Source organism: Apodemus sylvaticus, chromosome 23, assembly GCF_947179515.1.
Source record: "Apodemus sylvaticus chromosome 23, mApoSyl1.1, whole genome shotgun sequence".
NCBI lineage: Eukaryota > Metazoa > Chordata > Mammalia > Rodentia > Muridae > Apodemus > Apodemus sylvaticus.
Genome location: NC_067494.1, coordinates 33,102,928 through 33,117,322, shown reverse-complemented (window position 1 = coordinate 33,117,322; position 14,395 = coordinate 33,102,928). Strand labels below are relative to the sequence as shown.

The following is a 14,395-nucleotide window of genomic DNA, read 5'->3' as shown; positions in this document are numbered from 1 at the left end:
CTAGCATCTCCAAATTCTTGGTGTCTTTAAGATAATCCAGACTTCATCTTCACAGTTTCCCACATTGGCCTCTCTTGGCCTCCTTGAAAGGGCCTCCCTGGCACACACTTGACCTCAGCAGCCTTACTGAGGTGAGAAGCGAGATTCCACAGCCTTTCCTTCTATCCTTGACTCTAAATCCAGAACCACATGGCAACGGCTGCCAAGATTTGCTGCTTGCTTAGGATGAAACATGGCCCACTAATTCAAATAGACTTTCTTCAGCTTTATGTATTTGATAGTTTCCTTGATAAAGTAGCCATCTTTTTATTTCCTTTTAACAGATTGGAAGCCTAGCTGATGGAAGTCTTTCCCTAAGGCCACAACTCCTTTCATTCATTTTAGAATCAAGCTTTTCTTTACATTTTAAAAATCTCATTGAGCACTGACCTTTCTGACTCTACTTCCTGGTTCTCCTTCCTTCCTCAAACTGTACATTGCTTTTTTTCTTACTTATTCCTGGTCAACTTCCTGCTTTTCATTAGAGATCTGTATAGAAGTGACCACTAACAACCACACAACCCAATCCATACTAAAATGTCTTCACATCTCTTTCAAAGCCATTAATCCAAACTCTTAATTTTTCTCCTCTGAAACCTTTGCACTGGGCCATCCTAATCATTACTGCTCCAGGTACTCTTGTGTCCCATGCTCCTACTACTACAGCCCACTGACTCCTGCTTAAGATGTTTAACTCCTTCCCTAATCCAATCGCAGAGTCCTCATTTGGCACACAAGCACATAGTCTGTCACAGCAGTATCCCATGCCCAGGAACCAACGTGTTTATTGGTCAATGACCTATTTGAAAAGGATTGTGGCCCAGAAGTAGATATGGTAGCAAAGAGTTCTACAGTCCCATCTAAAGGCAGCAAGAAGAGAAACTAAAAGGTTGGAATGGGTTTGATGAACTTCAAAGACCACGTGCTATGACATACTGCCCCGAATATGACTACAACAGGATATGTTGTAATAGTCCTCACAAAGGAGTTCCTTGGCCTACCTAGAGAGAGAACTTGCTGGTGGACATGTGTCTATAGCTTTATCAGTATTTTTTCTTATCTTTTAAAGAAAAAACAATAAAGACCGTGGATAGGATCCAGCATACATCTGACAATGCCTTGGTTATTATTGGATCCACATTAGCAGCAATGTTGTTTATGGGATTGATCATCTCAGGATCCTGTTATGTATCAAGAAGACACTTACATGAAAGAAAGGTAGGAAACAGACTGGGATCTCACTCTTGTTCTTGGTAGTATGAGGCTGATGAGGACATGGGAAACACGGCCCAATGGTCTCCTCCGAGCCCCTGTCCATCACTGTGCCTGTCTGTCTTCAAGAATGATGTTCCTTCTTAGTCTTGAGCTGCCTCTTCATAGCAATGTTGGAGATGAGTGTTGTTGGACACAGGATGCTAGCAGAGTCAGCCAAAGTCTATAATCATAGAAGCAGGATGGAACAGGAAAGTCCTCCTGAGGTGAGGGAGAATCCAAGGACCAACAATGTAAATAAGATGAAAGAAAATGGAGATGAGGCAATCCCTCCTCCTAAACAACAAAACCTTCCCTGAAGACTGTTATTAAAATAAATTTGCTTTCTGAGGATGATATAGTTCAGCACAATAATTCTTATACCTAGGGCCAAGTCTGTACATTAGTAGCTCCCAGCCTAGGACAGCCCTTAATACAAGATGATCAGAATGATCAGATGATTCAAGGAGTTGACATTGATGGACTGAGCTGTAATCCCAGTACTGAGGAGGCTGAGGCAAGAGAATTACAAAGTTCAGCCTGGACAGGGCAGTGGTGGCTCATGCCTTTAATCCTATACCTTGGGAAGCAAAGGGAGGCAGATCTTTGTATTTGCAGCCAGCCTGGTCTCTAGAGTTCCAGGAGAGCCAGGGCTACACAGAGAATCCCTATCTCCAAAAACAAGGTCAGTCTGGGCTGCATAGTCACATCTTCTCAAAAGAACCAAAAAAAAAAAAAAAAATCCATTCATTTAACTTGCTTTCTCTACCTAGGCCCAAGTCAGAGCTTGGGAAACTATGATTCCAATGTTTCTGTCCTCTGAAGCTGACGTCACCTGTGTTCATGCAGATAAAGGGTTCTGAGAGCCCTCTGCAGTCATTGTTCAGTTTTCACAAATGCAGTCAAGAGTCAGAATACAGATTCGTGATGAAGATGCCAATGTTTTATTTTAATATATTCTAAAATTTCCCAATCAGCATAGACTGATAAAAGGTTTACAACTAATGTTAGGTGACATATGTTTAAGTCAATATAATTATTTTGGAATAATTTTTATTGCATAAAATCTTTTAAATTTACCTGGATATTTGGTTAGACCTTCCATTCTAGCATGTGTATAACTGAGGCAGGAGGATTGCCATAACAGTTCAAGCCTGTTGTGGATAATACACTCAGCTCAAGGGAGCTAAGGAGAACCCTTGTCCCCCAAAAGCCAACTATGAAAGCTAAAATTCCAGCAAAGACAGAAACACTGGTATAATTTTCTAGCCTTTCATATTTACTGATTTTTCATGTTTCCTGGTGTTTTTAAATTTTTAATTCAATATATCGCTTTGGGGTACTCACATCTCTAGAAAAATCTGAAGTCTTATCATACTAGAGCTTAGAGTGGCCTAAGGATCTAGAATGAAGAATGACAGAGAAAAGGATGTTGTACTGAGATCCATGGTCTGTGATGTGGGGGAGTGTCTGACAGATGAAGGAGGGGGGCTGCAGTGGGATGCCAAGGAGCACACTGTAATCCACACCCTCTGTCCTCTTGCTCTCCAGATGGATGTGCAGTCCTCATCACCATCTCTGTTGGGTGACTCTTTGACATTGCCCGAGACGAGTTCAGCAAATGAAGCAGATGAATTTCCTACAGCATCTCAGAATTCTGTGCTGTTGACTTTGGACCACACAGATGGGAACCCATGAGACTGATGGCTGACAGAGCCTCACACACCAGGGCATCAGAGTGCACTAGGCCTTTGCCATCAGGGGCTTCCTCTTGCTCTGTCTCTTTCCTTTCTCATGCTTCCATGATAGCACTGTGGAGATCTGGCAGGGCCTGGCTCTAAATAACTCCTCACAATGGCTTGCCCTGAGTGACTCCATTTTATGAAAGCACTTTGCTCACTTCTGAGTGTAATGCAGACCTTGGAGGACATGGAACCTCACTTTAAACACAGACATGTCAGTCAAGTACCATCCATGATGCAGATGTTGATAATTAACTTAATCCCAAAAGTAAAAATATGCTTCCCATGAACTTATCAAAATAGGTTTGAAGTTGTGAACACATGTGCATCTCAGATCATCTCAGAGAAGCAGGTCTGAGGATATCTCACCCTCACCTGGACTCCTAAAGAGGTGAAGTCCCTTGCCATGATTATGGCCCCTACAAACTTGCCCTCTGGCTATTTGTGTGGTCAGGAGCCTGCTCGCAGAAAACTCCTGAAAATCTTCAGGCTTCAGCTCCATCCACATTGCTAATGCCTCCTGCTTGAATCACTGGCTGACAGTTCATCTGCTGCTCCATGCTAATGTGGGTCTGCATCTCACCTGCTGGATCCTGGGGTCCTGCACCTCTCCTCTGCAGTTCACTCAGTCCTGAGGCCTGGTGCAGCCCTGCAGCCCTGCAGCTCTCCACTGCCTTCCTTAACAGCTCTCTATCCACCTGCATGGAGCCTGTCTGCGGGACTAGGATCCTCTGTCTCTGCCTCCAGTCTGGTCTTTGTGAACTCTAATGGCAACTGGTTCACTCTTTAATGCAGTTCTGTGATCTAAGTACATATGATAACTCAGTGGTATACAATGTGTGATCTGAGAGTTTATCTAGTAATTGAGACGGAAGTAAGAGCAAGAGCTTGACCAGGAGACAGTAGTCAAAGATAATTAGGATTACTTGCTAATTACATCCTGTGAATTGGATGAAGATGGTAAGTTCCCATATATATGTGAGCACCAGTTTTCCTGGAATAGGTCACTGATTCAGGATTTTACTCACAATATTTTCTAGTGAGTAAATAGTACATTTGCAAAGAAATTCAAAATACCCTATCTTTTTTTAAATAAATGAAATGTTTGGTGATAGGAAGAAAATTCAGCATCCCTACTAAACCCTGGTCAACATAGACTAAGTTTACTCCACTGACCCAGTTCCTAACTCACCACAACATTGTAGCCTCACACTGTTCAGGGTGAGATCTAAACAAGGTGATAGGAACAGGGGAGCCGTCCATCAGCCTCTCACGGGGAGTGGGTTATCAAAAATAAATAATAAAGGCTAAAAAGAAGTGAGGAAACCTCATATCACACATCTATGATTATTCCTGTATAAGATGGCTATAAAACTACTATCCTATGAATTTGTACCATACAAAAGAAAACTAAGAGAAATGTCTGCTTGAGTAAGAAAGATGAGTTATATAGTAAGTAAAAGATGATTTCTCGAATGGTGCGATCTGTAGGGACCCACAGTGCCCAGAGTTCGTGTTAGGAACAGGTGACACTAACAGTCCTCAACTAATAACTGCCATGCCAGGAACTCCCAGGGGGATTTGGCATATGCACAGAATTGTCACATTTAGTGACCCATAATGATACAAACGTTTTAGTGATGAACAAAGGAACAAAGACACTGCTCACTCATATAGTGCTTGCCTCTCACAAGCATGAGAACCTGAGTTCCCTCCTCAGAACCCAGGCACACTGCAATGACACATGTTTGTAATTACAGTACAGGGGATATAGAGAGAGGTGCATCTCTGAGACTTCCTCCTCAGCTGGAATACTTGAATTGGTGAGTTTCAGTACAAAGTGACTCAAAGCACAGTGTGCATGGCATCTGGAGGAGTGACATAGAAGGAAATTTGTAATCTCCATACATATACAAACGAGCATGCACACATGTTTATATACACACATGTGCGAAAAGGATAGACATCTAGTGACTTCCCAAGAGGAAATATTCCTGAGCGGAATATGGGAACTTTTAGTACTAATTCCGAGATATTACCTGGCCTTCTTTCTGTCCATATTTGTGTTTGTATTTGGATACGAGGGAAACAGCTCTTGTCTTCTTAGATAATAAGTTTCGTAGAACCATTATTCAACTACTGGCGTGAGGCGTGAGAATTGGTTAGATACACACTCTAATTTCACGAGATATATTGAGGAACTGAGTCAGATTCCAAGCACTAGACTCTGGTTATTATAAAAGAATATTTCCATTGAGGTTTGGTCTGTCCCTATTGTATTATAACATTAATTCCGTATTGGACGGTCTAAGCCTATGACTGACTTCTCACATTTACACTCTTTTGTTGTGCAAACTTTGTACCTTGATTTATAGCTATCCATTAAATAAAACTGGCTTTAAACAGTTACTGGAGAGTTTATAGGTAGATTGTTTTGTGGTGAGCTGGGAAGAGGATATGGAAGAAGGAGAAAGATGAGGGAGAGGAAGCCTACATGAGGAGAGCTGGAGAAAAGCCTGTGTCCAGGAGAAACAGCAAGTGTCTGGGTTACACCACTGGAGAGGTAGGCAGGCCAGCAGTTAGAAGAGTAGATTAGGGGTTAGCCTCCAGTAATTGTCGAAGTCAAATAAAAAATGGCAGTCGGAGTCTCATTTATTTGCTACTCAAGGATAAGCTTAAATTCTAGATATTTTGATTTTTCTTTCCATGGAGGGAGAATTTGATTCTTCATTGCTACCCTGAAAGATTAGCAGATCATGTTGTGGACAAATGATACAGATCACTTCCTTTTGTATGGGCTTGGTTGCTGAGATTAGGACATTGAGATTCCCATTTGGGGATGCTGGGCTGTGTGATAGTGTCATAATAACATAAAAATTAAGAGATTGCCTGACAATTTGGAGAGTGGAAGGAAGGTTGTTACATGAGGTTGAAGGCCAGACTCTGATATCAGTCAGAGGTCAAATGGTCCTTGGTGCTGACAAGATACGTGTTGGTGTAGATGCTAGAGATGGATAACCCTGCCACACATTATCTCCATCTTAGTGGCTTCTAATCTCGAAGATAGAAATCTTACTGAAAGATAATTTGAGAGCAGCCAAAGACACTGCAGATTTAAAACCAGAAATAGGTTGTGAACAGGAGTAAAGAATTTTCAGCCTCAGTAGTTAAAGTGGGAAACCACACTCAGAAGGTTTGTGGTCAGGCAGGAAGTCTGATGATAGTGAGTGAGGGTGAGGAGAAATGACAGAAATGTAGAAGTGAGAGATTCACAATGTGATGTAAGGACCTCAAGTTATGGCTACCCATTAGAGTCTCAGGGTGTTCCGTGTATGTTGCACCGAACCTTCAGTGAAGGAATAAACAAAAGTCCCCACATGGCTCCTGCTCTCTGTTAGAGCCTTTATAGGTTGAGTGCTATTAACCTTCCTCACAATAACCCACAGAGGCTGGCCTTGTAATGACTCCAGTTGGAGGGATGAACAGGACCTGACAGGAGCTGAGACAACTCCCATGGTCTTGCATCCTGATACAGAAATTTAAGATTTAAGGCACAGTTAATACTCTGGTGCTCCTGAAAAGGTGGAGTTGAAGTTTGATCTGGATTTATGGCAGTATTCAGTGACAACCTTGAGTTCTCTGATCATATACTGAGACACAAGCCTCTCTGCATCTCATAAAAGGTCGGAGTGGAGGAAAAGCCATTGAACAGGCTTCACTCAGATTGACAGATGTGGAGTTGAGATGAATAGGGTCATAAATGAAGATTCATGGCTTCAAACGGTTGATGACATAAAGTAAGGAATAACTCAGGAACAAAAAGTGGCTTTATTAGTATGTAGAGGGCTTTAACAACTTAAGTTCTCAAGTTGAACTGGGTCCTGGTAGGAATCCTAATTACAACTGAAAGATTTTTAATTTCATATTATTTGTAGCTACATTCTTGAGAGGGTCTTTAAGACTATGTAGCTGGCCACCAGCTTCCCTGTGTTGTTGCAGCTGTATCTCCTTAGTGGTCACTTTCAGGGGTGTTGGAGTTTTAGGGGCCCCTTGTCGTTGCATTTCCTCCACTCATCTTCTGGACAAGGGAATCTCTCTGTGAAGTGACTCAAAGCTCAAAATCGGGGGCCTCCATATTCTCTCTGAAGCTGTCATATCCTTTTAGAGCTATCCCACTGTCCTCTAAACTGGGACATGGCCAGCCTGCAGGTGAAGGGGAAAATCCTGGCTGCCAGCTCAGCCCTTAGGCCTCTAGTGATGCCGATTGACAACTCAGAGAGTCAGTCACACCAGACTTGAAGAACCAAAGTGGTTTTAATCTGTTACATAGCTTAATGAGTGACCAGCTCACAGCCCAGGATACATATGTATGTGTCCAAATCAAATTCAAGGACTTCCTTAATATATTATAAGGCAGTTTTGCAAATGACTGTAGGTAATTCCATTGTATATTCCTCAAGGATGAATTAGGAGATTACTTTGTGTCACAAGATCAAGAGGTTAGACACTTCTGATGAAGAAATGTTGAAAAAAAAACTGAGTTCAAATCAATCTTGTCTAAGATAAGACTTCATTATTAATGAGTTAAAGTTTTGGCAAACTCAGAAGAAATAACTAATCATACATGAAATTCAATATATATATGTATATATATATGTATATATATTTAACTTATACCATCTTAAAGTAAACGACACCTCCAAAGGTGGTGCAGTTTGCTTCTCTCTACATTGAGGCAGAAGTAATATGCAGATTGGTTTCTTACCAGAGAAAGCTGTGACTAAAGAGCATTGTGAGGGTGGTTTTCTTTGGCATTGTATTTACATTTATTTCTGTAAGTCAGCATCTGGGGTTTTCTAATTGTAGTGAGTTCGAGATCAAGGAACTAGGGAGACAGAAAGCTCTGATCCCAAAGGATCCTTTTATTTGGTTCACAATATTTCTTGGCTTTTTTGCTAAATTTTGCAGAAATTGCTCTATGCTGACCTAATTTTCTTTATTGCAGAACATTCCTATGAGCTTAACCTGAGAATTGTATTCTAGTTAAAGAGTGTTGGGAGGAATATTTCCTTCTGACCTGTGTATTTTTCCCCATTCTTTAATATTCTTGAGTACTTGCAAAACACCTTAAAAGAAACTGCTCAAATGTAGGTTTATTAGAAATATCCTCTGCACTTGCATTAATGGTGGTGTAAGTTCTGAAAACTTGCATGATCATGACAATAGTTTCTCATGGTTAAAAATAAGAAGAGATAAACCTGTTGCTAATATGAGTTAACCTATTCTGATGACCACAGCTGTGTGAGTTCTTTTGCAGAGAAAGTTGTTTTTTTTAAAATAAACTACTGCTTTTCTAAGCCACTGCATTTTCAAGCTAAGCTCTGGTTTGTTGTTTCCCTCTTCTGACTTGCAGTAGAAGAGCCTTCAAAAACTTGAATGCAGGGATTTGTGAAGACAGCATAAGTTTAAAGTGTCTGTGATGAAACTCACAACAGCAACAAGTTTGGGGTTTTCACACTTTCATGCACATGTTTTGGAATAGATTTTAGGGAGTGTTTACTCTCATTTTGGATTTTTCCTGTTTTTGTTACCAACTTTCTAAGATTTAGCTAATACATACAGACAAATCCTAGGGCTGTGCAGTGGGAGACTAGTAGGAGGTGGGAACATGCTGCTGTTGAGAGTGGACCTGTTGGAATGTCTCTGTTTATTCAGTACCACCTCCTGCAGCTCCAGTGTAAATGGAGTATGTGTATGTGTATAGTTTTGTAGCTAGAGTGTCCTCATTCACCTTCATATGTAATTATGCTTAGAGTGACAATTTTTTTCTTCCTTTTAACTTCAGGCCCTTGTATGTTGTGTCTCTGACTTGAAATAGCAGAGAAGACAGATTTCGCTGCCTTCCTGATGAGACTGGCACCTTAGAGTTTCTATGGAAAGAATAATCACAAACAAAGTTGTAGAAGTCACTTCATTGTTTTTCTTTCAACTTCTAATTACTTAAATAAAATACATTGTTTTCATAGTAAAAAAAATTTAAGTGGTAAACCCCTTGTGACAGAAAGAACCTTTAGCTTTTCACTGTCTTTTAGCAATCATTTACAGTGAAATTGGTTTATGGTTCAAATCCTTCTTGCCAAGAAGTATATTCTCCCCATCAGAAATGCATTGCTTTGTCTAATACACAGATTAGCCTACTTTTCTGGATGTTTCCTTCCTTTGTTAGATTCCTGAGATAATTTAGGCTTCTTTTTTACTGGAAGGTTTAAAACTCTGAACACAGCAAACCTCATTGTGTTTTGTGTGTCACAAAATGGATTTAGATGTATAATGTTACCAATATTGTCATTAGTCAATGTGGTTTTTGATACCTAGCAACAATAACCTGGTGATATTGTTTGTATAATGCTCATATTTCTCCCTTTTTTCACAAGTTTAAAACAATCTAATGTGTTATGTTTGCTTTTTTCTCATGAATTAAAACAAATTTCCACAACCCTTTTGTGTTCTCTTTCTTATTTAAGTTAAACAATTTCAGGGAAGGACTGATGCAACATTAGCATATAGCATCTATCTAAAGGTAGAGAACATATACATCAAATCCAAGACATAATCTAGAGCTGAACCAGGCCACAAAAATGACAAAAAACTGCTTCTGTGAACATGAGTTCACAGAAAGATCTAGGCACAGAAAAGCTAATTGACTAAGTATATCCTCAGAGATGTGAGATGCTGGAACACCACTGGTTCCAAGATATATTATCCTGGGTCATCTTAAGCCCACTTAGGAACCATTTATTGCCTCCCCTAGTTAGTGCCCTAACATTATTTTGACTATTAGATACACCCTGAGAATGAGCACCTCTGGATTTCTCCAACATAAAAGGGAAAATTTTAAAAGATAGCACCTGAGCGCCAGAGTCAAGATGCCCAACACTTGGTGTAAGTCAACTGCCATATGCACCAAATGACGTATTTGAAAATTACTGATTTATGGCTTTCCTTCTGTCTTTAGTATAAAAGTTTGTAAAATTGCTATCATATGAACTTGTAGGTTATCTAAATCTGGTCTCATTCTTGTAGCCTGGCCATGGTATTTAATTTATCTCCAGGATAATGGTTTCTTACCTCTTTAAGGGATGTTTTCCCCTTATTTCCACATTGAAGCAAGAACTGTAATAGGAAGACCATATACCATGATTAGTTTTCATCAGACTAGACCCTTAGTAGGGACAATGTGGGAGGTGGGGGACTTGGGCACAGAGTTCACGCAGAACCGTGAGAGGGTCACAGTAAAGTCAAGGAATGGAAAGTGAAGCCACTTCCGGTGACTTGGATGACAGACGAATATTCCTCTAGTACTGGCAGGAGATGTTTGAGGGAAGAAGGACAACTTCTAATTGTTCCCTAACTTCCTGTACAATGTTCTGCAGCAAGGGTGAGGAAAATCCCACAGCTAAGCAGGGGAAGGAGTGTGTGAGAGGGCCCTGCAGGCTGAGGCTGGGAGGAGGGAGGAAAGCAAAGGGAGGTCAGAGGGAGGGAGACTGGAAAGAAGAGGACCGGCTGGGGTACACAGGGCAGCCCTCTCACACCTGAGGACCCTGTCACATAGCCATGAGGGCTATCAGTATCACAGACTCCTTGCCTGAATCGTGACCAGAGAGGTTTAACTTACAGGATACACCTGACATGATATCAGCAAGCCACTGGTGTTCCAAACGAAATGTTTGTTCTGTAGAAGAGTCAGAAGATCAACTCTAGCCAGTTTGTGTGAGTGTATCCCTGGAGAGTTTAGAAAGCACAGCAACCAAGAGTCAGAGTTGTTCGTTCCTACAGAAGACACAGCTCTGAGCCCGCAAGTACACACTAGGCTTCAGACCTACGGTCTCCATCTCTGCTCATAAGCCACGTCTTCTCTGTGAGCATCCTAACAGAAAGAGCTTCCTGGACCCTGGGATTTAAACCAGTTCTCACTCCAGAACTCAGATGAGCAGATTGACATTGAAGAGGTACTCTGGACACTTACAATCTGAGACTGACTACAAGTCAGCTCTCAGGGTGTGCTGGCTAATTTGATATGAACACAATATGGACTTATCAGACTGCATGGAACTTGAACTGAGAATTTACCTTTATAATACTGAGTTGGAGGAAATCCTATAGAGTCTTTATTAATTGAGTGATTGATGTGGAAGTGCCCAGCATATTGTTGGTCAGGTCCCCTCTGGAAGGGTGGTCCTGGGTTCTGTCATAAAGCAGACTGTGTTAGTAACAGGATCAAGGATGTATGCAGCACCCCCTGCCCCTGTGGCCTCTGTTTCAGTTTCTGCTTGAGGGCCTGTCATGATTTCCTTCAGTGATACACTCTGGTGTGGAAGTTCAAGCCAAATATATCTTTTCGTCCACAATTGGTTTGGGTCCTGGTGTTTCATCACAACAACATTAATCCCAACTACAACAGAAATTGGTTCAGGATTATTGTAAAGTATTGCTGCTACAGGCCTGATGATGTATTGTGGACAGGATTGTGGAAGAACTTCCATACTTTGGGCTAGAAACATCCCTAAGTGTTCAGAGCTCAGTGATCTGTCCTGTAATAGCTTGGAAGAGAAGAATATTGAGATCAGTTCCGAGAATAGAGGCCTGCTTATGAAGATTCAGATGGAAGCAAAGACTCTACTAAGCTTTTATCCAAAGAATCTGTGGTGTCTGTCAAGCAGGTGCTGAAGAATGGGGTGTGATTTACAAGAGACCAGACCAAGTAAAGTAAACATTTGCTTTGCTTGGACAATGGATGCTGTCAGCTGGGGGGTAAAGATCATTGATGGGAAGTCTTCTAGGAAGGGTTTCCTGAGTTTTAGCACACAGAAGCTGTGTTCTAGACATGGCCTAGGCTGTACCTTGTGGTGGCAGCTGAACCTGGCATGGTGGGCTTCCCAGGTGGCATGGCTGGAGGAATGGCAGGGTCACAGAGAGCAGCTGAGGCTCAGCATTGTGAAAGGACAGGAGAGGAAACTGGTGAGGGTGAAGCCTCTGGAGCAGTCAAAGCCCCATGATTGTGGGGATCAAGAAGAGAAGCTGAGGTTTCATGAAAAGAGCTGAGGAGAAGCTGTAGATGAGGGCACAGCTCGCTTGCGACAAGAGACACCAACATTTTGAAGATGCCATTACTGTGAGATGAGCACGAAGAACAGCCTCCGCTGTGTCTAGGAGACAACTAGAGCCTAGAAGACACTCTGTGAGCTGGAGAATTGCTTAAAGACATTGAGGTGATCTATAAGACTGTGAGTGCATCCCACACATTGGAAACTGAGTTATTTGTGGTAGGAATGGGATTTCATTTTGTTAAGATTGTGACGCTGGCATGGTCCTTTCTGCTTCAATTTAAAAAGGATTTAAGTTAATTTTGAATTGTGATACTTAAGCCCACAGTTAGAGACTTTTAATTCTTAATAGATAATTTTCATTTCTAAAGAGTCTTAAGATTTTTACAGATATGGAACTTTTAAAGTGCTTGAATTGGCAAAAACCTTTGGAGATGGCATGTCATTGTATTTTGTTTGTGAAATTATATTGATGTGCTATGTTGGGTATACATGAGGAAGGTTCTGACTGAAAAATGTACTGTCAAAATAAATAAATGTGTTGTGTTTGTGTGTCAAGGTGACAAGATTCATTTGTTCTGGCTAATTTTATGTCTAGTTGTCACAAGCTGTAGCTTCATCTCTAATTTTCTCTGGGTCATGAGGTTGTATCATAGTAACCACAACTAGAGGAAAGGGGACTCACCATGCTACAGAGGGCAAAACCCTGATCCCCAGAGACCCTTGCATGAGGGTGTCTGTCCAGAAATGCAAGTGGAAAACACAACTGTTGTCAGTTGTGCATTTTATGCCTCCCATGATGAAGAACAGCAAGAACTGTCACATAGGGAAGTGAGGAAAGGGTGAGGAGATGCGCACAGTGTGCTCAAGCTTATAGAAATGAATATCACTCTCCCTTCACTATTAGAGGCCACATATGAAGAAGAAATTATCACATAAGCCTTTCAGAGAAGTCAGAGAGTCATTTGTTAGCTTATACCCTGATATAAGCTGACAAACATAGGTGGTGCAGTCTGGAACCTGGAGGCCATTGGATCTTCCGAAAAAGTCTCCTGATTCTGAAATCTTCATCTGTGCATGGGCTGCTCAACAACCACCACAAGCCACAGAGGAAAAGGAAGAAGGCACGAGGAGAGTTTCCAACCAGGCCACCAAAGGTTTGCATCACAGGGATGAGCCCAAAGCACGGATTAACACAGAGGTAGTGAATGCGGCATAGGAGGGGAAGAACTGGATGTGAGAGCAAAATGGAGTGGAATGATGGGAAATGCTGTTCTCCAGCCAAGAGTTCAACGCTGCACTGCTGAACTCTCAGCAGCTCTGAGAACTTGCTTGATCCCTCCTCAAGAGCAGGCCTGTAAAACACACACACACACACACACACACACACACACACACACACACACACACACTTGAGAACAGAGGCAGGGGAACCTTAAAGAAAGGCATCTGGAGGGAATGGAAAGGAGAGGCTGATTCAGGGGTTGGCATGGATGATTTATATTTTACACATATATTAAAATACCATAATAAAACCAAGTGTTTTGGTGACTTTCCCATCAAATGGCTGCTTGACACACATCACTCACACATGGAAAGCATGGGCCAGTCTGTGTAAATATTAATGGTCATCCCTGCACTTGCTGCAGAATCTTGGTGAAGGCAGTTAAGTATATTGTCTAATATGGAATTACCCAGAAGGGAACCAATTCTATGACCTCTGATCATGTACCAGAAAGGCCTTTGTTCTGACACCAGAAAAAGGCGTCCAGGGTTGAGATTGGCTGTAAGGCACCCGATATAAAGTCTGATGTGGCCTATAATAATCTCTGTAGTGTGTAGGACAAGGTCAGTTACTTGCTGGTTGTATTATGTAGACCCAGAGGAAGGCCCTTCACTTGAGAGCCTTAAGGACCTGCATGGTTTTGGCACTAATTAAGTTTGGTATTTGAAAAACTGACTTTTTAAGTGCTTAAAGAATTATGCTGCTAGGTTACTGACCCATGGAAGGCTATATAAATCATGGAAGAAGGAAGGTCTCTCTTTGCCTGCTTCTCTCCACCCTTTCTTGTAAGTCCCTTTATTCACTGGTATGGGAATATACTTCCTTGGAATTCTTGCATAGACTGAAAACCAGCTCTGACACCCAGCCTCATAAAGTGGACAATATCCAGATTTTTGGACTTGGTTGGATTACCTAGATGATGGTATGTAAGTCATTCTAATAAATGTATATGTGTGTGTGCATGTATATAAACA

At 41.5% G+C, this 14,395-nt stretch overlaps 2 protein-coding genes across 8 annotated transcripts in view; both read left to right on the top strand.

Annotated features, from left to right (window-relative positions):
• The window catches only part of LOC127674161 (UL16-binding protein 1-like), a 564,502-nt gene that overhangs the window by 181,020 nt on the left and 369,087 nt on the right, over positions 1-14,395 (top strand). For 4 of the 7 annotated variants that reach the window (XM_052170013.1, XM_052170012.1, XM_052170017.1 and 1 more), the window contains exons 5-6: positions 1,109-1,257; positions 2,842-4,269. In XM_052170013.1, coding sequence (XP_052025973.1) covers positions 1,109-1,257; positions 2,842-2,988 — 296 coding nt within the window. In that variant the 3' untranslated portion in view covers positions 2,989-4,269. Of the gene's footprint in view, positions 1-1,108; positions 1,258-2,841; positions 4,270-8,877; positions 9,210-14,395 lie in introns of those variants that run through there. The other 3 variants (XM_052170014.1, XM_052170015.1, XM_052170016.1) reach the window with 2 other exon arrangements.
• LOC127674162 (UL16-binding protein 1-like) overlaps positions 1-14,395 on the top strand; it is a 231,608-nt gene that overhangs the window by 16,968 nt on the left and 200,245 nt on the right. The gene's annotated exons all lie outside the window — the stretch shown is intronic.